The 26,150-nt window shown below is 45.6% G+C and overlaps 1 protein-coding gene across 8 annotated transcripts in view; it reads right to left on the bottom strand.

The window, feature by feature from the left end:
* The window catches only part of TSC1 (TSC complex subunit 1), a 43,030-nt gene extending 22,889 nt beyond the window's left edge, over window positions 1-20,141 (bottom strand). For 3 of the 8 annotated variants that reach the window (XM_019728922.3, XM_019728926.3, XM_019728925.3), the window contains exons 1-5: window positions 20,025-20,110; window positions 10,858-10,920; window positions 4,460-4,645; window positions 2,990-3,093; window positions 1,810-1,962 (exon numbers count right to left, since the gene is read on the bottom strand). In XM_019728922.3, the coding sequence (XP_019584481.2) occupies window positions 1,810-1,962; window positions 2,990-3,093; window positions 4,460-4,565 (363 nt within the window). In that variant the 5' untranslated portion in view covers window positions 4,566-4,645; window positions 10,858-10,920; window positions 20,025-20,110. Of the gene's footprint in view, window positions 1-1,809; window positions 1,963-2,989; window positions 3,094-4,459; window positions 4,646-10,857; window positions 10,921-19,297; window positions 19,322-19,715; window positions 19,836-20,024 lie in introns of those variants that run through there. The other 5 variants (XM_019728923.3, XM_074331243.2, XM_088793459.1 and 2 more) reach the window with 4 other exon arrangements.
* Between the last annotated feature and the right edge of the window lie 6,009 nt (window positions 20,142-26,150).

Below are 26,150 nucleotides of genomic sequence, written 5' to 3'. Positions count from 1 at the left end.
CATAAATCCCTCAGGGATTTGAAGGGACAACACTGAAACAGGCTCAGCAGAAAAACTACTGAGGACAAGCCCCGCAGTGAGTCTGCGAGGACCGCTCCGTGCCCCTGGAGAACGTCGTCTGGGAGAGGAACTTAAACTTGGCTTGGTGACGCCTAAGTCCCAAAGCCTGAGGATGTCGCATTGACCGCACGTGGAGGAAGGACGAGAAGGCACTTTTTAACAGAACAAAGGAATGCTGCTGCTTTTGTTCATTCAACTAAATCCTAAAATAGTTACCTTTTAAAAGTCAATTTAAAAAAACACTACACACTGACAAGTAATGCCACTACTCTTTAAAGGATTGCAACTTAAGAAGAAATTAGTACAGCACTAACAAGTCTACTTCATGGCTCACCTTTGTGGCAGTATTTAGAAATCAGCAAGTAAAAGAAGGTATGGTGACCTCTGACCATGGCTACAGTTGAAATATCAAGTCCTATAACTTTATGCTAATTAAAGACACTTAATACCCAATGGATAATGAATCAACTAGACGAGCTACAGCAGCTCACCTGACGCATAATTAAATCATGAATGTTTGCCAAGTAACCGGAATTCAGATTTAAGAAACAAGATAGTAATCAAAAGACTTCCACAGACGCTAAGGCATTCATTATTCCTATTGAAAAAGGAATCTATGCGTCTGGAAATCAAGTTTTAAATATGTTTAGTTTTTACATCAAGCACCGTATCTTTTGTTATGGCAGATATCTAGTAAGAACATAAAATATTGGTAGGAGAATCAAGAATACACAAGTTCCAGTAAAAAGGACTAACCCGAATTTTATAGCATTCTAGCCGAAGGCTTGGGTAATAGTCCACAAGTGCTTTTCAAGGCTTGTCCTTTGGGAAAAGATAAGTAGTTTTGCAATCTGAACTAAGTGGTGTGACTCCAAATTGAATTACATTCTCATCAAGCCATTCGCTTAAAAAATTAGGTTCTTAAAATTGTTCCTGTTTTTTAACATTACGTGCACGTTATGTGACCCCCCACCGCTGTGACTCCTTGGAACCCACCTCCTAGGGATACTAAAACAGTTATGCTTTTGGCAGAGACAAAAATCAATTTGCACGGTGCTGTATCAGATGAACCCAAAGGTACTGCCATCCGGGAACAAATACTACTGGACATTTTCATGTCTCGGTGAGGTGCAGGCAGTTAATATTAACCACATTTTCTCATTTTATAGATAGAAAACAAGTCCAGGAACTAAAACAGATTAAGCAAATAGCCCTGAGTATTTCAGGAAGCCACTGTCAAAACGAAAACTTTAAAGTTCTATTTAGGCTTTGCCTCCCGATGTAGAAAAACGTGCTAAGGTTAGTGCAGGAAAGTAGAATGCAACTCAGTAGGCACCTTCATTAGAGCTGCAACCAGACATGCTCCTAAATGGTTAAGAGCCTGTTAGCCCTGTTTCTGTTAGCTAAGAGGGAACTTAGAAATGGGGCTTCCCCCAAGACAAACCAGCATATTTTTAACTGAGGGAAAGCTAGACGATGATGAAATCGGAGAGGGCTGGGACAATGAAATGTTGAACCGATCTGACTGCAATGGTATCGTTTGTGCTTGGACAAAAGATAGCCGACAGTCACAGTGACGCACTGAGAATGTGCCCGCTAAATCCCAACTCTGGTGTTGAGTGAGAAAAGCCAAATGCCTAGGAGTTTTCCAACTCGTAAAGTTAAAACCTAGCTTGCTTGCTTTAAACTACTCGACATTTCAGAAACGATATTCACAGTCATTTCGTTGAAATCCTTATAACACCGTACCTTGAGACATTTTAGTAAAGAAGGCAAAAGAGGTGCTTGAGAGAGCTTATGCTTCCAAGATGGCTGCAGCCTTATGACGTGCCCCAGCAGGGAGAGGGTGGATAACCGAGAGGCGGCTTTGCCCACGTACTCATTCATTTTGTCCAAGAGGTGCTAAAAATGTGAAAGAACAAGGAAATATGTCTCAATAAAGCTGGGGGTGGGGGTCAAGGGAACCCAGGGAAATCCTCCTATGAACGTCTGAGGTTCACACAAATAACCAGCAGTGAGGTACTCCAGTCCCACAAGTCTTCCCTCTGATGTGAAGTTAAAGGTCATGCAGGTAAAGAGGTCAAAGTCAAGGTTTTATAAACCACGTGGGAAAACAGCAGTGTTGCATTTGGCCTGAGAGGGCAGCCAGTTTGCAATTCCTGAGAAAGGATCTCCTTACACAGGCCTGCCTGTGGAAGGACACCCGCTCTGAAGTCCCAGCAGGCCACTGGTAACCATAACCACTGGGCTCCAGCCTGTGTGGTGGGTGGAAGCTGTGAGGGGATCCCGCTGAAAGCAGCGACTGATTGCCCACATGATTGGCCCCAAATATAAATCAGGTAGGAGCAGAAGTTAAAACTCAGCCCAGAGTAAAAATCAAACAGGATGTCCCGTAAGAGGCAGCCAATGGCAAGGCCTTCAAATCGGAGTCACGTCACTGGCACGTGAACTCTAGACCTCCCCAGTCTGCCACTACAGTGCCTTGTTGGCTATTTACCACCAACAGAAATAAGAGCAAAAACAAAACAGAAGGAACCGTCCAAGGGCCTTGTGCCGGGCAACGGAGCTTGTCAAGGAGCCCCATTAGTTACCTGCACTTATACACTTTCCCATATTGATTAAAAGTTTATGGCTTCAAAGAGAGGTGCCTTATGGACCCAATTGTCATTGCAGTCATAGTATTGGGATTACAGGATTGCTTTAAACAGCAAGAGCTTCAAAAGCCTCTGAAATGTTTTATTTTGTAAACTTTTCAGGAAACACAGGTCCTGCAAATTGTTTTTACATGTGGTTATAACAACATCCTCTACGGCACACACAGGTGGCAGGAGTAAGCCCTGGGCGGACTGCACAGTGGGTTTGCATGGACGCTGCCGCACTACTTGTGGAAACGGTGTTGAATGCCTGACTAGTACGTGCCAACAGTTACCTTGTCGTGTGGCTCTTGCAAGGTAGTCAGGATCTGCAATACCGGTTGAGAATTGGTTTCCAGGTAATAATCCACCAAGGTGTTTACAAGCATCGGACCACGGTCTGAATAAAGAAAAGGGCAGTCGATAACAGTTATTTCCTTTAACATTCTAAACTTCCCGCAAATAGCTGCCTGTCACAAAATCCAGAATGTGTTTCTTTAGATGCTACCCAAAGTTTTATGAAGCATTATATTTCTGCCTCCTTACATTAATTTAGGTTTAACAATAGGATAATACCAAGTTGATTTGCCTAAATATCCATAAAAGCACATGAAACACTACCTTTTTTATTTACAAAAATAATTTGTGCCTATTGTTAACAATTCGGACTATAAGAAAACACATAAAAGAAAAGTGAGACTCCCCTTACCATCTGCCTCCCAAGCCCCTCTGCAGAAAACACCCTTGAGTTTGGTACGTGTCCTTTCAAATCTTTTCCTGCTGCATAATCTCGCACGCACATGCGCGCACACACAGTCCCACGTCCATACGCCCATAGCCTGTGTGTGTGTTTTCCCCTTAACAAGGTGCTGCAGACACCTTCCCATGGCAGCACCTATGACCTTCTTGACCTCTTTTCACATAATTTAACCATCCATCTACTGAAGGGCAGTTGGCTTTTTCCAATTTTTCACTGTACTTCATTTAAGGCTACAATGAAATAGATTCTTACGAGTGAGCCAGATGGTACATGCTTTTGAACTGAGGATAGATACTCCCAAAAGGTTAAGCAATACATTCTCCTGCTAACACCATCCATTTCTATGATCAACATCTGATTTTTTTTTACCAACCTGGTAAGCAAAAAAGGGTACTATTTAAATTTGTATTCCTCCAATTAAAGAAAGGTTAAGCATTTTTCATATTAAAAATCACATATTTGATTTACAGTAAAAGGACATATCTGGGATTTGCTTTAAGACATTGGGTGGGAGAGCGTCCGGGAGGTAAGAAAAAAGAATGGCAGAAACGTTGGCGCTGGGTTTGTGGAGTTAGTATTCTTATGTCTATATTTGGGTATTTGAATATTTCCACAATTAAAAGCTGAAACCACATATAGAGTGAATCCAGCAGTGTGTGGTCTTTACTGGTGGTTTTAAAGACTCCTTAGAACAGGGGTGTCAAAACCGCTGCCCGCGGGGCCAACTGCGGTCCACAATCCATTGTTAATTGGGCTGCAGCAAATTCCAAAAATATATTTAGTTTACTTAAATAAACCAGGTGAGGCAATACGTACTTCACCTCGAGTGAGTGGCCCGGCTGTTTGTGTATTTTACCGCACATGGCCCTCGGTGAAAAACATTGAAAAAAGTGTGGACACCCGCCTTAGAAGATGAAAACCAGAATTCATCGGCAGCATCCTAGTCCCCTCCAGACCAATCTCCTCTGATTAGCAGATAAGCTGGAGACAATATGGTCTTGCTCACCGGAAGTGAGATTCTCTTTAAAGACAGCCGTGACGTCATCACGCACACTCAGCACGGAGGAGTCCAGCATGGAGAGCAGCTCCCCGATGTTTGCTTGTTGGGCCATTATCTTACACGGATGTGCTGTGCCGGGTCCAGGACGTTCGTTACAGATTCTGAAGGCTCTTCATTGGTGCCACTACCAGACTGAGAAAAAGGAACAGGACAGTGTAACAAAACGGTCCCATTTTCCCCTACAAAAAACTACCTGCAGGACAAACCAGATCATGTGTTCAGTGCCGTGAAAAGTTTGTCTAGAACTCTGCTGATAAAGGCAGCTAGGGTGTGTGAGTAATTCTATCTTTGACAAATTTCTGAAGAGGCGTTCTATGGAATGCAACCATCAGAGAGAAACCTGCAAAACTGCCACCAGTCAGAGCCGATCATCACAGCAACTTAACACAAGGACCAAAGCCAAGTTTCATTCCTACTTCTGATTCTACCTTGGGCTTTGGCTAAGATTATGTGTATGTTTCAAATCACCGATCTAAAAAGTAGATGAACTATTTTCAGAAAAAGGACTAAAAGCATCCTATTTTCTTCTTGACAATCGCGTCGGTGTCTGCAAGTTAGTACAGCTGCGGGGATCACAAGTCCCTAAGGTTGATACCCAGTTTGAACCAGGGGGCATTTCTCCTTTTTTAGCGTATACTCCTCATCCTAGGCCGTGGGTTGCTGAAAGCAGCAGGAGCGCCAGGGAGTGCCTTCACCTTCCAAACTCAGTTCTTTATGGCAGTGGAGTAGCGGCCTCATCTTCACATACAAAGCACACCTCACCCCCCAGTGTGGCTATGCATACCTACACTTACGCATTTCTCCTCCCAGTGTGGCTACGCAAGCCTACACTTAGGCATTTCTCCCCACTTTGGGCTGGAGAGCTCTATTTTCAAAAACAAGTAGTAACAACTACCGTTTATTAGACAGGCACTGCACACCTTTCACGAAACCATCAAATATACTTCTTATATTAGTACCGTGGGACTGGTTTTTTGGTCCCGATTTTATAGGGATAGAAACAAAGCTAGCAAGAGGCAAAGCCAGGAGAGAACTGAAATCTGAGCCCAGATTTGCTTCAGTCCAAAGCCCCAAGCCCTTAAATGTGACATTAAGCTAGCTTGTGGTTTTTGACCCTCATAACAACTCTGTGAGGTAAGTAGATACTATCCTTGTTTTACAAGTGAGAACATGGATGCTCCAAAACGATAAATAATTTTGCCAAGGTCACATAATAAAGCAGAACATAGGCGGCCCAGCTCCCAGGCCAATGAACGCACATGTCATTTGCAACCGTATTAAAATATATTCTTACTTTCTATTTGCTTTTCTTTGAGTAAGCTAAATTAGCAGTTCTCAAGCAACAGTGTCTACCAAAACCCGGTGGGACGCTCATCAGAAATGCAATTTCCTGGGCCCATTCCAGCACTGAATTTGGGGCTCAGGAATTGGTCTTTTAATGAACACCCCCGGTAATTCTTACACGGGTGATATATAAGCCCTGTTTGAGAAACACTACGCTAGAGTCAAGCTCCTCCTGCAAGGATGCCAAATTTAACGTAGCAATGACCCCAAAAACTGGCAAGTATTAACTTACTACTATCTCTGCTCTTACTTAATTATAACCTGGTGATATTCACTGCTTTGGCTCTTGGTGAATCAAAAGTTCATTAGCCAGAAAAATCAATTAAAATGTCTAAAGGCATTTTTCATAGCAAACCATGATGTAGGAAGTTGCTGGGTCACCCCTATAAATACAAACCTTACGGGCAAAGGGCTCAGAAATGTGAGGCTTCAACTGGTAAGATTTTATCAGAAAAGAGTTCAAAACTGAAAAGAGAAACAAATTTCACCTTGTTGTGAGTTGGATTAAATTAAATTTATAAGTGAAGATAACACTAATCTGCCAGGGTTTAGTCTTCTTTGAGAGGATTAAATGAGATAATATATGTCACACACTTAGCACAATACCTGGCACAAATAAATACTCACTGAGCAGCACCTGTATACTATCAGAAAGAATTCTAATAAAAAACTTTGGGATACCACTTTCAAGATGACATTTTAATAGCACATTTACTTTCCTAGCCCCATGTTCATTTCTACCCCAGATAAATCTCAAAATGATTCCCAAATGTAAAAGCATTTTGTCCCCAAGTTTGGCTTTGTTCCCAAAACACTGCTACTTACCTAGCATCAGCCTGGTGAGACTCTGCGTTTCTCTTTCGTGTATTCAGAAGACAAGCGTGTCAGAACTGTTCCTCCAAATGCAGGCAGCCCAGAGCTCAGAGTGACATGAGCTCATTTCTAAACAAAGATGGCGCCCATCCAGTCAACTTGGCGACCGTCAGGGCTGACCAGCTTGGACTATGTAGGTTGTTTTCAGTTTATACATATAATTTAGGTGTAAAAGTCTGGTTTCTGAAGCCTACTCTTTCCAAACGCCTTACAGAAGAAAAAATAAGGTTTTATCTAAAACACATTAGAACATTTTTGGCAACAAGCTCTTCTCTGTGATTCTAAAATTCTGCCTTTAACCACATTTTCTAATCCCCAGAAAAACATATAAATCTTGGGCTTTGGGTAATATTCTTCGTTTAAGTGACCCAAATTCAAAGATTTCTGATATTCGAAAAGCCCTCACAAGAGTTAAATCATAAGCTTTTGGAATCAGTGACTGGAATATCTGTTTTTATACTCATTCAAATGTTTCTTGAGGGCCCAACTGCAGGGTGCTACGCAGAGAAGACGGACTTAGCGAGTGCAATGAAGGATTATATGTGCACGAGTAGGAAATGGCCATGGTTCAGTGCGCGCACAAAGGAGGGAAGGAAGCAGCTCACACTGGACTTGGTGGGTGAGACGCACACGTTAGACACACTTTACAGCCTATAGAAGATTGGCTAGAAGAAGTCACTTAAAGGTTAGCACCACAGGCACGTGAAACATCTGCTTAGAGCCGTGAACGTCTCTCTTCCATTTTGGAAACAACCAAGTATAGAAAACAGAAGAGACAGAAGCAGCCAAAAGTCAGTATCTGGGTTAATGCAGTTCTGTATCTACATGCCAAAGCAACATTCCACCTACTTTAATATTATCTTCAGCGGCCGCATGCCACAGCACAGTGCTATAGATGATGCTATTTATACTAAGGAGCCGTGACTTTCAACACCCACCAAACCCTGTCACTCTGCCAGTCTCCTGGGTCTCAGCAAAAGGCACGACCGCCAGTCTAGAGCAAACATCTAGGCGACACCTTTGACTCTTCAATCACTCCTCCCCTCACATCTCATCCGTCAGCAACACAGACTTCGCTACCCCTTCTGTTGTCGGCCGCGTCCAACCCCCATGGTGTCCCCTTGGAGACAAGGCAGCGGCAGCCTCCTTCACTTGCATTCCTGATTCCCTACCATTCATGTGCCACCAAACAACCACAAGAGACGCTGAAATAGGGAAATCAGAATCCATCACTGCCGTGTAAAATCCTTCAGTGGCTTCACAGGGAGCTAATAAGAACTAAACTCACAAGTGGCCCCTAAGGCTCCACGTTGACTCGGCCATTTACGAACTCCCACGCTCCGTCTCTTCTCCACTCTTCATCTCCCTGCTCTAGTCTCAGCCTTCTCAAACCCGGGACAGCAGGTTCTTGCTCGATGGCTTTGTACTTACTGTTCCCTCCATCCCTGGAATGCTCTGAATAATCACTTTCAAATACGGGCAAAACATTCTAGAAGTAACAGCCAAGTTTTGTGTTTTATAAGTGGAAATTCTGTCAGTTTAAGTATAAATGTTTACTCATAAAAATAGAAGCTTCAGCTCATGATGTGATTTTTATACTTAAAAACAATTATGAACTTCCAGGGTCGGCCGTGTGGCTCAGGTGGATGGAGCACCGTGCTCCTAACACCAAGGTTGCCGGTTCGATTCCCACATGGGCCAGTGAGCTGCACCCTCTACAGCTAAGACTGTGAACAACAGCTGTCCCTGGAGCTGGGCTGCAACCGGAGGTAAGCAACCGGAGGTTGGCGTGAGCTGCCACAAGCTGCCGTGGGCTGCTGAGGGCGGCAGCAGGCTGCTGTGAGCAGTCACAACCGACTGCCTCAGCCGGGGGAGCTCAAGGCTCATAACACCAGCATGGGCCAGGGAGCTGTGTCCTACACAACCAGACTGAGAAACAACGGCTTGAACCAGAGTGGGCGGGGAAGAGAGGGAGGCGGAAGAAGGGGGAAAAAAAATTACGAACTTCCAAATAGTTAAATATGTTAACTAATAATATAAATATTAAGAGGGCAGCTTAGCTAGATACTTTTATAAATAATAGTAATTACTCTGAGCCAAATATTTACCAAATTTTAATACCTGGCTAGATGACATAAATCAAATTATATTTTCATTTTAACTTCCATAGGATTGTTCTGTAGCATTTATTACAAAATAACCTTAAGAACTGCATTTAATTTGTAGTCTTTCAAGGAAAAGTCACATTTGGGAATAATTCACATCTTGTAATGATAAATTAAAAACAAAATTCTACCTGCCATCTCAATTTTAAGACACACAAAAAATTCAAAATCACTCTCAACAATATCCAGTCTTCAAGCCAAACATAAAAAAAATAGACTATGAAGAAAACAATGTTAAGAAAAAAATAAAATACTCAAAAACACATTTTGTACTCACTCATCAAATTTCACACTTTATAAAAACGCTTTACAGAGACAATTTCTTGGAGTTTTGCACCTATGAAGGCTAAAAATTTCAACGAAAAGCTTGTCAAAATGACCGCCAATGATTTCTAGTAGCTGAAGATGAAGGATCTTTGAGGCTTGCCCGAGCTATGAATCCCAGGTACAGTTCCTTCCAGAAAACAACCTACGAGAAACTCTCCTGAATTTTGGACCTGCTTTGTCCAGAAAGATCAGTGATGGGACCACATGTGGCAACTAAAGATGGCTGTTTATTCGGTGACACACACACGACCACAGTGGCCACAGGAGCAACCCATCAGCTGGCAGTGCTGGCAAAGTATTGGCCCCGCATTAAAGTTTCAAACTTTAAAAATCTGGCTACTAAAATGTGATACAATTGTAGTAATAAAAAATGTTTCATAAAATTTGAGATTTTGGTTTGTGTGATACTCAGTTTGGGCCTGAAGGACATGAACAGCTGACCATTTGACACTGGGTTCAAATTCATATTCAGTGGCTATCTACAAAAGGGACAGTGTTAAGTACACACAAAAAACTCAAAAATGAAAAGTCAAACTTAGAAAGCCTCCCCTACTTGTGATAGAACCATGTTTCCACCTCCTTATTAGACGGTCTACCATCTATATTAAGCCCTTGTTTGTGAACAGACACTGGTCTTTAAGGCAAAAATCCCTCATTTCACAGTTCCTACGCGGTAAGGTGAGGCAGTGACAGAATACAGTAAATGGCAACCAGTGAGCCATTAAATAAAGCCCATTAGCTGTCTGTGTATAAAGAGCAGAGCCAAGCCCTTCCCTCCCGCCTTCCCGTAGACACACCACGTGGCTGCACTGGGCATTCCTGCTATAAACTCAAAATTACAGCTCAGCGCTCAGTCGGAGCACCAGGACTAAACCCATCTCCATGGAAATGCCAGGGCCTCAGCGTTTATGAAGGATAAATTCAGGGACTCAGAATCCTCCAATTCCTAGAAACGATTACAGCATATAATTCAGCCCAGAAAACTAATTAAGACAATCAACGGACAAAGCCATGTGAAGATGTAAATACTAAGTCACTAGCTCGGGGGTTCTCAGTCACCTGGACAGTTTACAGAATCCCAACACCCAGGCCCCAATGCAGAGCAGGGGACGGGGCAGGGTCCACAGAGTGCACTTGCTTTACACTAAAGTTACGTTTACAGACCCAAGTGCATTTCTAAGACAGGCTGGGCTGAGAATGTCTGCACTAGTTAAATGACTTGCTCCAACACACAGGCTTCAACTTAAGTTAGTGATGAAAACCAAACGTTGCTGCTAGACAGAACTATGTGAGTCATGGGTCCACCAAGTACCAGCCTCATGACCTTAGGAAAAGTATGACACAGCTCAGAGCCCGAGTCTGCATCTGTAAAATGGGGATACACGAAACGCATGCTTGTGAAGAAGAAAATAACACATACAATGCATCTGACAGTGCCTGGCACTGAATAAGCAATTAGTAAACCATCAGGAGTTTGACCAGTTACTTCACGCCACAGAAGGTCCAGCTCCTGGCCAGCAGCTAAAATCATCGATGTTAAATCTGAATGCAGAGAAACATGGATGCACAACCATGGACAAGACGGCCAATTCCCTTCCGTCGTCCCCCAACCAGTGGACTGAGCTGATGCCTTACCTGTCCTGGGGACACTTGGTAATTCAGTTTCCAGTGCTGTCAACCTGGTGTCTTTCATGGTCACTGAAGGGAAGAAAACACACGTGTAAACATGGATTCGTCTTACAGCGAAGTGAACGCAGACGCAGGAGAGGGAGCTCAGGGTTCGTCTGGTTCCACCTCCTTCCTACTCTGTCCCTTACAGGTGGCCACCTACGCCCCACTGGAATGAACACTTCCAATCATTGGGCGCACGTGCCTCTCCCTGTCTACGTGTCTGAACAGCCGGGTGCTGGAAAATTCTTCACATTGGGCTGAACTTGGAATCTCTGCCTTTTGTTAACTGCCTGTTTATTAGAGCTATAAACAAACGGGCAGTAAATGGTCAGGACGGGCCCTAGAGCCAGAGGGTCCCGAGTTGAAATCCAAGCTCTGCCACTTATTAGCTGGGTAACTTTTGGCTATTGATCTTAAGTCCCTAATGTCCACCCGTAAGTTCCCTCATGTGTGAAGCGAGGAGAGCCATGCCTCTTCCTCAGAAGGCTGTGTGGGGGTGACAGGAGAGGCTGTGTGCCATAGCCTGGGGCACAGCGTGTGGCAGAGTCCTTACCCGGGAGCCCGTGAGGCGGGCCCACGAGCAGGACCAGGGCCAGCCCCACGCACCTAGTGGCCTGCATGGCCTCATGGCCGCCCCAACCCCTTCCCCCACCGGCCTCTCAGCCAAGCCACCTCGCCCCACTGCAGGATCACGTCCCTGCTGTCCCTGTGCCCGCGACTCTCCCGCGATTAGTCTTCACCTTCACCTCTCCGCTTAAACGTCCCCTCATCAGAGAAGCAAGCCTTCACTTCTTCCACCCCAAGTCCCAGACGCTCTCAGTTACGCCCTCTTAGCAGCCTCCACTTCTGTGTCTCTTACCACAACCCAGTCAAACAAGTGGAATTAGTTACTGAACGTGTCTCCCTCACCAGAACAGAAGTTACAGCCAGGGAGGGAAGGGAGCGTATTCAGTCTCTAGCAGCTACCAGTGTCGGGTACAGCAGGTCCTCGAAAAATATCGTTTAGTTCAACACCCTTTCATTGTAACGTTGATGAGACGCCGGAGGCACAGAAGATATTGACAATGTTAAGGGAGGATTTACTGCACTTGTTGACTGAATGACTAGGAGTTACCGTATTTCTTAAATAAATGTACAACGCCAAATTCTGCCTTCCAAACAGCACAACCTTCTTCTACTTCTACGTGACAAGCATAAACAGCTATCCTCTCTCTACTTTCCTCCTCCTTCTGTCCAAATGCTCTCATATGAAATATCTACGTTAAATATGAGTATGTATAAATACATACATTCTGGGTTGCTTTTACAATGTGAGCCCTTCAAAATCTATTTGGGTACAGGCTGATCACGAGACTGTAAGCTCCACGAGGCCAGAGAGCCCAGGCCCACCAATGGGCACCCAGGGCCGATTTCAACTCTGGCACCCAAGAGGCAAATACACCCTGTTTAGATGGGCAAATGTTTCATCAGCTTCCCTGGTAGCCATTCCAGGGTTGAGTACGGAGTATGAAAGCTGAGCCTCATATACCGTGTTTCCCCGAAAATAAGACCGAGCCGGACTATCAGCTCTATCTAATGAGTCTTTTGGAGCAAAGATTAATATTAAGACCCGGTCTTATAGTAAAATAGACTGGGTCTTATATAAGACCGGGTATAATATAATGTAATATAATACCCAGTCTTACATTAACTTTTGCTCCCAAAGACGCCTCAGAGCTGATGGTCCAGTGAGGCCTTCTTTTCGGGGAAACACGAGCCATACATCAAATCCCACTGAGCACAGAAAAGCTTGGAAACAAGCCCTTGAACATCCTGGTCAAGGTCAACTGGTGGGTTAAGCCACTCCCTGACAATTGCGACCTCCTGCTCCAGATGTCAAGGTGATTATTCTCCTCATGGGTGACACTCAGGGCATCCCCCACAACGGTCCTCGGTGGCACATGCAAACGTGTGTGCAGTGCCGTTAGGCGGGCTGGCCTTTCGGAAGGCCCACCAAACCATTCAGACAGGGCCACGGTCACTCAGCCAAGCAGAGCTGGAATTAAAACATGGGAGCTTCGGGGCGGCCGGATGGCTCAGTTGGTTAGAGTGTGAGCTCTCAACAAGGTTGCCGGTTCAATTCCCGCATGGGAAGGTGGGCTGTGCCCCCTGCAACTGAAGATTGAAAACAGCGACTGGACTTGGAGCTGAGCTGCGCCCTCCACAACTAGGTTGAAGGACAACTTGGAGCTGATGGGCCTTGGAGAAACACACTGTTCCCCAATAATCCCCAATAAGAATTTCTTTAAAAAATTAAAAAAAAAAACCAAAACACACGGGAACCTCTCATCTTCCGAATCTTACAATCAGCTGTTAGTCCAATGAGTCATGTAGACTTCCTCTGGCAATTAATCCCAGTTGGATCTTTTACCTGAACAGGAATATCTAAGGCAAGGGTAAAATTAGAATAGATCCAAGATGAGATCTCATCCCGCCCAGCCAAGATCACTGTCCTAGATAAAGGCCCTGGCACGGGAAATCAGAATGGCTTTTGTCCAATGCTCCGCAGTAAGGCTTGTGAGCGTCTTTAGCACGACACTGAAAAATGGTAATGCTAATAAACCCGCATCACTGTCATGTGGCCATGTCAAAGGCTACCTGCCATCACTTATGATTTGTAAGTGTTTATTCACTTATTAATTTATATTTAAATCCTGCCCGATGGAAGTACCACTGGGTGGAACCATTCTGGTCAGCAAAGTGAAACGTGACCTGCGACTTCCTGTGCAGCAGTGACGAATGGAGAAGACCCTTCTCAAAGATGTGTGTGCCTCCCTAAGGGTATGGATGGGAACGCTGGTCAGAGCATAACAGGGTCGATCCATGTTCTCAGATTCAAAAGCCAAATAAAAAACAAATGCTCCCAAATCTAGATTTTTCCTCTGTGAGAGTTTGAAGTTGCGCTCTCACCTAAATGCAACATTGTAATTGCACTTCCACAAGCAGTGCTTTTGAATAAAAATAAAAGGTAGGTTTGAGGGAGAAGATGAGGGCTCTGTGCTTTAGTATTTTTAGATCAAACAGAAGGAACATGGGTCAATTTGTTGTCACAGTTCACCTTACTTAATTTCATTCTGTAGGTGTTGACAGACCGGAGGCTCATACACCTGGGATTACACACGAACCCCAGCATAACAGCCACGTAGAGCTGACATCAGCAGGGCCCGCACACATTTTTTCACCTTTCTCTGCCCTCGGCAAGATGCATTGCGAGCTGTGGGAGGGCTAAAAACTACGCACACCTTTTTGAACACGAGGGGCAGGTACCTAAAATGCCTTTAGAAAGTCTTTTATCTGAAAATATCAGTTGACTATTCAGACTTTTGGAAAGCCAGTGTTGTGTGTGGCTGTGCACGTCCTAGGAGCCCCAAAACTTCAAATCACAGAACACATCACTGCAAATCATATCGCCTAAGGTCACTGTGCACACACTGGTCTACGGTGAAAACCACAACGGCGGGTGTAAAATGAAGGCAGATATCGCTTCACTATAACTTGATTTCTATATTCAGGTTTTTATCTAAAACAATTCAAAGACAATTCAGACACAGGTTCAGGCATAGATGGACTATATCATTCTGTAAAGCACAACTATTACACTGCTAGTTAATAAAACAGATAACATATGTTAGTAATACAGGTAATAATGTTATGTTAATAAGACACTGTTACACTATTATGTTCGCCTCTGAGGTGATTTCCTAGAGTAATAGTCTATCAAGTGAACAAAGGTGCCTTCAGCACAAATGCATCCAAAAAGGGTAAGATCGTCCTCGCTCCAATTCATTCTTCCTACCAATGCGTAGAAGGAAAGAGAAAGGGGTAGGAAATACAATTTAGCATGTGAGTAAAACAGCTGATGGCAAAACCTGCCCAAATGTGTAGTCATGTGGGACTGAAACGGGCTCAGCAGTTGTGGTCCCTCTCAAGGTCACATAAGCCGGGACAGGAGAGCTCCCGATTCTCCATTCAGAATTCCGCCGTTAGTGACCCCGATGGACAATTTGCTGAAGCTTATATCCCATTTCAAAGGTGAATCCTTTAGTCACTTGCCTGAGGAGAGAGAGCTTCATTTTGGTAAGGTACACCACTTCTATAAATAATGTTTCCGACGTTCTGACTTCCTATTAGCATAACCAAAATTATGCACCAAGAAAATACAGGCGAGACAGATACCACGTATGTTTCAAAAAGTCACTATACAAAGCTTCCCTCAAAAGGAATCTGAGCAAACTGGAAGATTTCTTTAGGTTTCAAGTTCATAGAACTAAAACAGAAATATCCATGGAATGAAGGCACAGGGTTTGATGGTCTAGGACCGGGATTCTCAGATGTGGGGCTCACACCAGCAACTTCAGCATTACCGGGGATTCGTTAGAAATGTAAATTCTAAAAAATAAATAAATAAATAAATAAATAAAAGAAAAAAAAGAAAGAAATGTAAATTTTTGGGCCTTGCCCCGGACCTCTGAATCAGAAACTTTGGGAGTGGGGTCCTCTAGCTAATTCTGATGCCCACTAAAGGTTAAGACCACTGGTCAAGGAAGAAGGATGAAGCCAAGAAACATTAAATAAATACATGTATTATATAAAGACTTTGAGGTTCCAAGGGGAAAAAAATAGTGCATAAACCTTGGGGAAAATCCCATGAAATTCTGCCAGGGGCTGAAGGTACCAGCACAGACTGAATGCCAAACCTGACAAGCATTTAGCAAGTTCTATACTGAGTTCTCCACTTCTGATTTTTTTTTTTTTCTTTAAATCGTGGCACCCAAAGTTGAATTCCCAGTGAAGTGGAAAGAATCTTTCAATGTAAAAGTTGAACAAAGTGATTTATAATACAAACATAGGCTCATCTTTTAAAAACCTGGGCCTTTCCTACCTACTGGTTAAAAAAAGAAAACGAGCGTTTTTCATAAAGCCCGAGTCCATTTTTAAGAGCATTAACCTATCTAGAATGATCAGTGGGGCTCAAGCGGTCCATGACATTCCTGAAGTCATACCCAAAATTTCGTATCTGTATGAATTTTTTTGGTGGTGATGGGATGGGAAGGGATATTTGGTCCAGTTTCCCATGGATTTTCAGAAGGGAAACGAGCCCCCCCCCAAAAAAAAAAAGTTAAGAACCATGGATCTATGAGTTAGTTTATGAGATAGCAACTCAAGGCAGCTTAACACAATGAAATACTAAATTTGGGGGCTCTGGAGTCAACCAACGGGGTTGTTTCCTGACCTCCTTACCCTGCCTCTTAAGGTTGTGGGAAGAGTTAATAGGCTCACGGGTAAAATATTTAGCACATTTGGCTCCTAAGTTCTCAATAAATATAAACTTTATTATAACAATATTACTACTCAACAAAATATATGAATGGGTACCTCGGCTCAGCAGTCTATCCATTCCGCAACTTGCATTTGAAACATTGACAAAACATTCTATAACTTAGAATGGATACACTTTGTGTTTGTTCCTGTGCTGTGTGAACTACTGAAGCAGCACAGGTCTTGACCGCAGGCAGGAAGGTCACTCGATACACGTGTTCTTGTTCATCACACTCCTCACTGTGGCTGCCATCACCAATAGAGGGGCAGACTTGTCCCTCGTGACTCAAATACTTTGTGGCCTCTGCTGCCGTTATCCTTACAAAGCGACCTGTGAGTTCTAGGCCAGTCACTATCATGCCTTGTTGTGTATCAAAGCTTGGTTTTTAAGGCACTTTACTCATTAGATGACTATCTGAATTCATTCAACCTGAAAAAGTATTCTGTTACCTTTTGCTACTTCCCTGTATAGAACAAAAGTTAGCACTGCACAAGAGAAGGGACAAGAAAAATTAGTACGGTCCTGAGAATGAATGGATATACACAATATTGATAAAATACAGCAATACTTTTTATTCTCCCCCTAAAAAGACATTAGACATTAAATTACTAATTTCTAGTAATTATGGGCTTAAAAAGTAAATCAGAAAAAGAATAATCTCAAATTACTGATGGTAGACCTCTTTCAGACCAATTTAAATAGAAGAAAATGGGTATTTCATGCAAACTAAATTATATTAAACACGATGGAAAAACTCAGTGTTTGCATATATATAAAACGTGTATGTGTATGTATACACACATACAAACACACACACACATATTTAAGCAAAACACTACAGATTTGAATGCTACTGAGTATACTTTTCTTTCTTTCATGATTGTAGCTCCTTAAATAACGGACAAAACCAATACAAATAAAACTAACCTTTCAAAGAGATTTATAATGAGGAACTCATAGGAAATTACTTTTAAAAAATAATGTGATATAAAGCAAAAGATCAACACTTCAGGCTGAAAGTCACCAATTTGCTAAGTTATTATAAAGCCATTAACACTTTGATTCCATCAATTTAACCAGAATATTTAACTGAAGCCCCAGGAGGACTTTGAATCACAGAAATTTAGACTTAGCAATACTCTAATTTACAACCACATGAAGAACCTGAGGCTCAGAGAACTTAAATGACTTCTTCAAAGTTGAAAGCTATCTGACTTTTAGAAAAGCTCGCAATGGTTGATAATATTGCTGTATTTGGTTCATCTGCACCTGAGAACATCCAATCAATTCCAGGAGAAGCTAATTTTAGTCCACTACTGGTCCTGGAACCCAGAAAAGAACATACCTGTATCCTAACAAACTCTGAAAGAAGACAGAGCTATAAGAGCAAGTCAGCTGTACTTCAGAGTCCAAAATTCACCCACCACTATACACATCAGAGGTTAGAAGCTATTTTAAGAAATGCTTCTGCAATAAATTATAAATTAGAAGAAAAAAGCCAAATTGAAACTTTAAGCCACTGGTTCACAACCTCTGGTGCATATCCAAATCACCTCTGACTTCTCCCAAAATATATACTCAGGGTGTCTGCAAAGACCAAAAATGCACATCTACCTACTATGGGGTCTGACGGAGGTTCCGAGATCGCTTCTTTCGGTAATTTCATTATCCTGTAAACACCACATAGACAGGTATGTATTTGATTTGTCCTACTAAGACTGTTCAGTTTCATCTCACAAATGAAACCAGGCATGCACAGAAGAAGGGATCATATTACACCACAACAGGAGCAGTTTCAGAGGTCTTTGGCTGAACAGTGAGGAAGAGTACAACTGAGTCACAGGATTGGAGATACTCCAATTTTAAGGAAAACAAGTAAGAAGGCCTGTAGCCACCTCGGAATCTGTCTAACAAGGAATTTAGGAACATACCAAGTTTGTATAACACCAGGAAATGCATGAAGCAAAGAAAGCTTTCATCATCCGCCCTTCCAGGCACGTGAGGTAAGAGTGTTTGGGATAGGATATTAACTTTAGTAAGAGAATATTTTCCATTTACATCTTCTACAGATACCTCTTAAGTTTATACCAGGTGCTTAAAAGAAGACTCTGCAGCTCCCAAGGGCAGCAGAAAGGACTATTTCAGTGTTTTTGAGGAGCCTCATTTGCCTGATACATGACTGTGAACGATTCATTTGCCTGCACTAAATCAGTTTTCACATTTGCATACTCCAGGTTTACTCAGGAATGTTGAACTTAAAAATCACAGGTGGTTGCCCCGTAAATCAAGGGCTCCCAGAAGATCCGCTTCTATAATGCGTCTTGAAATTTACAGCTCCCCTTTGCCGGCCTGTTCTTGAATTCAGATGACTCCAAGTTGATCCCAAAATTATAAATCAAAGTATCTCAGAAGAGTATTCTTCTATTTCAGTACTTTCACAGCTTACTCCATGTAAAGTGGAGTGCTATTTCGATAAAAAATCCAGCGAGGGTTTCAGCAGAACTTCTTTTTGCAGTAAACTCGTCATTTTCTAAAGCATCAAATACTTTCCAGCCTAACGTAGACTAACATGTTTGTATGCACAACAGTACCATCCAAACAAAAGCTAAGACACATAAGCAAGTTTACCATCTTTTCAAAATCCAGCGCGTGCGCAGGGCCCTGTGCACAGACCTTGGCCCACGGATCCATCCTACTCACTTAATTAGAATGACAGGCCAACTTTGACCAAGTAACAGATAAATAAGAGAGTCATGTGAGTATAAATAACGACAGGTCCACAGTCTTGGAATGAGCCAGACCCCAGTTCTAGTCCTGGCTCAAATACTGCTGGAGGTGTCACCTTGGGCACATCACCCTCTCTGTCCAGGCCTCAACTGCTTCATCTGAGAAATGGAGGCAGCTGCTTATTCCCTGTCCCGAGACCTAAAGGAGAGGATGGCGGCAAAGCTCTTCCACACTGACTACTCCATGGACATGAGCTGTTGGTATTTAGGAGGGCTGAACCCCGTCTCAACCCTCCCCCCCAAAAAACACAAAACACACCAAGGCAGACGCTGCCGGGAAGCACCACGGGCTCTAATTCTCAAAGGTGCCTCGGACTCCAGTTCCTCAAATGAATGAATGAGTCTAGGAGTGGCTCTGCGCGTAGCTGTCTCTTCAGAATCACCTCTGCTGACTTCAGGTAACTGTCTTTCACCGTCAATTAAACACCCACAAGCACAGCCGGGGCCAGGCGCTCCCGTCATGCAAATTTCAGCCGAGACACGGAGTCCGGGCGACACCTGGATGCCCACAGGCTGCCTCCATTCATTCTCCCCCCACCCGAGCCCGCTCCCCGAGCCCTGGGACTAGCCCGCCCCACCCCCGACCCTTGCCCTCCGGCCGAGGGTCTCCCCGCTGCCCTCCGCACCCCACGGGAACCTGTCACCCCACCCAGAGGGGGGCTGGCGGAGGGGCTCACCTCACCCCTGCCCTCCACACCGCGGCCCGAGCGTGCATCCGTCCGCCCCTCGGCCGCCGAGAAGGGGCGAAGTGACAGCCCGGTCCGCCTCTCCAACCCAGGGACGCACCAGCTCTGCCGGGCCCCGCCGGAGATAGCGCATAATAAGAGGGAGGGGAAAGCTTGCCGAACCCCCCCTTCCCGGGGTCCCCTCCCCAGCAAGTGAGCCCCTTGCCCCAGCCCCCCAGGACCTCCCCGACTGGGGTCATGGTGCCAGGGCTGCGCCGAGAAGCCCCCGTGAAAAGGAGGGGGCGACACCCCCATACTCACCCACCGTCTCCTCCCCCTCAGCTGTTTACCTCACAGTTCCTCCAGCCTACAGGGCGCCGCCATCTTGGACGTACAGCACCTCCCCCGTCGTGAAACGTCCACGACCGGCTGCAGCCTCCGCCACGAAAAAGAGTCCCCAGAGGGGTCTCGCCTCCCTCTCGAACCCAATGATAGATGACAGCGGTAGGCAGTCCCGTTGGACGGAAGAGGCCATTTCGTTCATTACTGATAAGGCGAACTGGTCGAGGAAAAAAAACAAAACAAGGAGAGTTTATAAGGTGGGGGGGGCGGGGACGGGCGGAAGGATCCCGAAAGGAGGCTGCTGAGAGATCTTGTGACTCCGAAGGAGGCAAAAAGAAGGGCCGGCGTGGAGGGAGGAGCCACGCGAGAGAGGGAGGGGCGGGGCGGCGGTCACGTGTCCGGGCCGGGCGGGAGGGGCTGTGCAAGAGGCGTAAACAAGTTCGACCGGCTGGGTGTGGTTGGGGTGCCTCCTACTTTCCCTCGGCTTCTGCTTAGCAGACCTGGCCATAGAGGTGCGATCCTGTTTCCCACAGCGCCCCTGGCACTCGCGTGGGTGAAGGGGCTCCTTCGCAGCTTTAGAGGAGTGGCAGCTCACCTAGGAAAGGAGAGAAACGCGGCCCAGGGCGACCTTCTTTCCTTTGCAGAATATTTGTGAAAAGCCCACATCTGGAACTGCGAAGAACCACTGGCTTCTGCCCTCAGGTTGCCAACGCTTCAGGCCAGGTCACGACAACTCTGGAAACCGCTCTAATCAGAGCAGGGGGCTTTGAAATCAGAACCTCTTAATTCAGTTCCTTAATTCAGTGCTACTTCCTAGCTGTGCAAACCTGGACAAGTCTGGAAGGCCTCTGAGCCTCAGTGTCTTCCTCTGTGAAGTGGGCATAATAATATTCACAAAGATGCAGGAAGATCAAGTATGGAGAGAGTGTTTAGCGCGGTGTTCCACACCGAGTACGTTAATAGACGATGGTCCTTATCAGAGGCAGGATAGAAGTGTTACGACAAACAGCAGAGGGCGGCATGAAGTCTAACTGGTGTCTGAAAGGCTTTTAGGACTGGGCATCCGCCTGGGTTTTCAAGGAAAGGTAGGTTTTATGAAATAGAAATGGGAAAGGTGGTTGGGAAGAGAAAGGCGTTCCAGGCCTAGAGAACCAAGGCAAGAGCCTGGAAGCAGGAAAAGGCTGGGTGAGTTATGGGAAAAACAAGTTTGGGAACCAATTGGATCATGATGCGAGACAGAGCATGATTTAAGGGGCCTGGTGTATAGGAGCGGCCAGGCCAGCGTGGTGGGTTTTGTCAGGATCCCAAGAGGCGCAGCGTGGTCTGGGAGAGGGCTGCTGCCAGCAGGTGTGGCGTATTAGTGAGTTAGAAAAAGGCACTCGCTCGGCCCATAGCCCATGTGAACAGAGCCCAAGCGTATTTTACTCCCTACTCACCTGCAACTCTCCTGGGGCCCTTGAGCAGTGCACGCCACCTTTACGCCCACGCTGGCTTGTGGGGGTGGTGGGCATTGAGTCATGGAGGCAGTTGGGAGAAGCCAGGAGTTCTTGATTCAAACAGACCCGAGTTAGAATGTCGGGTTCTGCTATCCTACTAACTGGGTGAGCCTCAGTTGCCTTATCTACAACGTAGGGGTAATAATAATGCTTACCTAATGGGGATTTGGGGTGGATTCAGTGAGCTATTAAGCTATAACTAGTGTAGAGCTTAGTTCAATAAGTGTTAGTTTTGTTACTGTGCTAAGTACGCGCACAGCAGGATCCGTCGCTCCCAGGAATCAGTTCACCAAATTCCAGTTCACCAGATAACTTCTGTGTAGCCACCCAAGCAGAGTCGGCTTGGGGTCCAGAGATGGAAAGGTTGGGGGAGACAGGGGAGTGTCTGGGTTCTCCCACTTCCTCCAGTCCACAAACCATGTCCAGAACCAGCCCCCACCTTTGTATTCACACCAGGGCAGGAACTCAAGTGCATTCAGGGATTTCTAAGACCACCAGGGACGGGGAGAGCTCAGGTTAAGGGGTAGAGTCGGGGAACAGGCACTGCTCCAGAGCTCTGACACAGGAACCCCCCTTTCAACCCCTAACTTTCCTTGGCTGACCTCATCCTGCTGGAATTCTGTTCTCCCTGGAAGGGAGCAGTGATACACGGAGCTCATCAGCTCCTGGCCCTCAGGGGGCTATACACACATTGCTACTGTTTATACAGTGTCTGGAAGAAGAATGGTAATTGTTCTCTCAGTATGGACCACCAGGGGCTCATGAGAAGCGGCTGGAAACAACAGGCAGAGGCAGCCCTGCCACCATCTCTGGCCACTGCCCATTCTGGACTGCTTAGACATTTTCCGCTTCTCTGGGGTTGATTTTTGTCACTTGCTAAATAGATGTTAATCAAACCAGTACCTTCCCCGCACCACCCTGGACCCTCTGTGTGACAGGGGCTTCCCCACCTTGTAGGCAGGTGGTACTGACTCGATGTACGGGATGTACATCCATTTCATTGGTGCGTTTAGCGTCTCCTGTTCCCCTTCCTGGGGACAAGCACAGTGCCACCACCTCAGGCCACAGGCCCATCGGAGATCCCCAGCATCCAGCCACACTGATTGCCCACATTTGGATATGTGGCTTGAGCTGGGCCAACTAGTGCCCTTCCCTGGGTCTGTATAATATGAATGCTAAAAAGAGACGTTTGTCTTTCCTCTGGGGTCACTAAACTGGGATGAGAAGGCCCTGACGCTTGCCCTCTGCCCTGCTACATCAAGCTCTATAAGAAGTCCGGCCAAAAGATGGAAAAGACACAGAGATGGTAGAGGAAATATTGAAAGGAAGACATTTTGAAGAAATTCAGGATATTAAGGATAATACAACGATAGCTCTGATGGCCATTCCAGAAAAAGAGCTCCAAAATTGCTTTGAAGGGTGGACTAGGCGCTGGCGTCGGTGCATAGCTTCCCAAGGGGAGTCACTGGAAGGTGACCGTAGTGATATTCAGTAATGAGGTATAGAGCACTTTTTCTAGGATGAGTTCGCGAACTTAATTGTCTGACCTTGTAGGTCATCAGCTAGACAAATCCAGAACGCAGGACTTTCTACCAGACTGGTCTGGACGCTTGGTGGGGGGTGAGAAAATCAATGTCAAATGAAGAGTAGAGGGCACTGTTCTGTCACGTAGGAGACTAAAGAAACAAGCAAATGCAATGCTCGAACTTGGCAGGGTTCTGATTCTAAAAGAGCACCTCTGGAAGAAAACTGGCGAAATTGCAAAAATGTGACTAGAAACTGGATATTCCAGAATATTTGGGAATTACAATTTTCTTAGGTCTGATAATGACACCATAGTTAGGTGATTATGTAAGAAATATCCTTATTTTTAGGAGACATAGGCTCAAGCATTTATGGGTGAAGTAACATGAAGTCTGCTATATACTTTCAAAACGTTTTGTCAAAACATGTATACATGTATGTACAAGTATGTGCACATAGGGAGCTAAAGCACGTTTGGCAAATAGTAACTATTGTTGAATACAGGTTAGTGGCTAAATGGGTGTTCATTAGACGTTTCCTTCGTTTTCCTGTTTAAACATTTTTTATAATAAAAACTTGGAAAAGTATTTGAAGATCAAAAAATAACTGGAATCCGCAGTGAAGGAAACGCTTAAATCCTGGTCACGAGGTGGTGAGTCCCTCAGCTTCCAGGGCTGCCTTACCTTCCTGCACGTCCGCTTTCCCCACCTGTGGAAATGAAACACTGGGCGAGATGGCTTGTTTGAGACTGTGGTCAAATACACAGGCCATCCTGACCCTTAAAAAGTGTGCAGTTCTGTGGCTTTAAGGACATTTACACGGTTGTACGACCATCACCACCATCCACTCACAGAACTTTTTCACCTTCCCAAACTGAAACTCTGTCCCTACAAATAATTCATTTCCCCTCCCCTCCCAGTCCCTTGGCACCTGTCATTCTGCTTTGGCTCTGTGATTGTGACCTCTCCAGGTCCCTCAGGTGAGTGGAATCAGAGTATTTGTCCCTCTGTGGCTGGCTTATTTCACTTAAAAATACCTTCAGGTTTCATCCATGGTGTAGCAGGTGTCAGGGTTTCCCTCTTCTAAGGCTGAATAATATCCCATACTATATTTTGTTTACCTATTCTTCTGTCTATAGACATTTGGGTGGCTCCCGCCACGTGGCTGTGGTAAACACAGCCGCTGTGAAGACGGACATACAGATACCTCTTTGAGTCCCCTTTTCTGATGCTTTCTGGGACAGCCACAGAAGTGGAATAGCTGGGTCTGGGCTGGATGCTTTGTAAAGGTGCCTTTCCTGCTTTCCAAATGAGCTTATTACAGGTGTCTTTTCAAAACTACAAACCACTCATCCTGCAGAAAAGTGCAGACAGATCACTTTTCATTGGTTCTCCCTCTGTCCCCAGCACCACCACGGTTGCCTTCTTCTAATGTTCGGCAGAGGGGACCTCCCTGCTGGCTCATGGGTTAATAAGAAGCAACAGAGGAGAAACATGCTGGTTCTTCAGGGGACTCTGATGAAATGGAGACCTGAAAACCTCTGAAGACCGTGGGAACATGCAAAGCGCATGTAAATTGGGTGCAGAGCCTGGTGGGTGGGAGTGTTGATTCCATCCAGCCCTCCTGCAGGCAGGACACTCCTGGTGCCCACCAGCAGCGAGACAGAGCCCCCGGTGCCAAAAGAGGGCTCTTTCCCAGATGGCTTTGTCTTTCTAGTCCTCCGAGAAGGGGTGTGCGTCCTCCCGAATGTCTTCATTGTTTATGCATTCATTTCGGGCTCTGCTTCCTGGGCCTGGGGTCTGAAGCCAAGCCCTAGTCCTGAAGCCCCCTGACCCAAGTAGGTGTGGGGGAAGGGAGGGCCGCTGCCAGCTCAGCAGCCGCAGCAAACTCCTGTCTGCTGAAACTACCCAGGTACCAAGGCCATCCCCCTCTGGGGGTGCTACTCCATGAGGCCTGACTGGGGAGGTGAGGACCCATTGGGAGATGTTTACACTCCTAAGGCTGGCTAATGTACACACACACGCACACACGGTGCACACGTACACAGCTTGTTGGGAAAACACAGACTTGCCTTCGTGCATCGCACACTTACTGGTCCTGTGATGTGCTAGGCCTGGGGCTGGGGAAAGACTGGGGAGCGAAGTGGGGGGTCCATGCCTAGTGGATGGGACTTGGGCCCACTGCCAGCCGCCTCTGGAAGTTGGTGCTTGGTTTCCCATCACATGGTCAGGAATTCCAAGTGACAAAATGCTCCCTCGGACTAAGAGAAGAGGCCTGGGAAGCACCCCCCCATCTGGCCCGAGGTACATGTTCACAGAACTTCCGTCCCTTCCTCCTCCGTCTGTGCAGCCTCCGAGTGGGCTTCCTGTGAGCGTCCAGAGAGAACACGAAGGAGGAAGTCCCTGGCAGTTCATGGAGCAGGAACCAAATGTAGGTGTTTCATTAATAATCAACCTGCCATGGAAATGAGCACAGCCCCCTGAGGAGAAGCAGGCTGACCCCGCCCTGGGTTTGGGAGCTGTTTTCTCCTCAGCAACTAAGGCTGCTCTTGACCTTCTGAAGAAAGAGAGAGCAGAGTTCATTACTCGGCTATGGAATATTTCTGCTGAGAAAGAGTAACTCATGAATTGAAGTGTTTTCACATTTATGAAATGTTTTTGTACGTGTTACCTCGTTGGCTACCTACAATGACCCCAAGGGAAGCACGTCCTTAGCCCTGTTTGACAGATGCGAAGTTAGGGTCTCAGGGGAGACCTGGCCCCGATTATGCAACTGGTGTGTCAAGCCTGTGCGTTGTCCCAGGCCTGAGTGTCAGAGAGAGTCTTCCATTCCACCAGGCCACCCTGGAGAACTAGACATTCCCTGCTCTGTGAATCGCCATTGGGCATTTATGTTTTATAAAACAGAGGAGATACCCAGATTGAGGCAATAAAACAATGGCCGCCACCATGAAGGGCTTTCAAAGAGAGTTAGGAGGCCAGGGTCCCTGTCCTGAGTCTCCTTCTGTCATGCAGGCTGTCATGCAGGGTCTCAGCTCCCGCTCCCCACATAAGAACACAGGATATGCTGAGGCCAAAGAGGAACA

This window comes from Rhinolophus sinicus, chromosome 16 (genome assembly GCF_057876585.1).
Source record: "Rhinolophus sinicus isolate RSI-liver-muscle chromosome 16, RSI-T2T, whole genome shotgun sequence".
Classification (NCBI taxonomy): Eukaryota; Metazoa; Chordata; class Mammalia; order Chiroptera; family Rhinolophidae; genus Rhinolophus; species Rhinolophus sinicus.
This window is presented reverse-complemented; position numbering and strand designations above follow the sequence as displayed.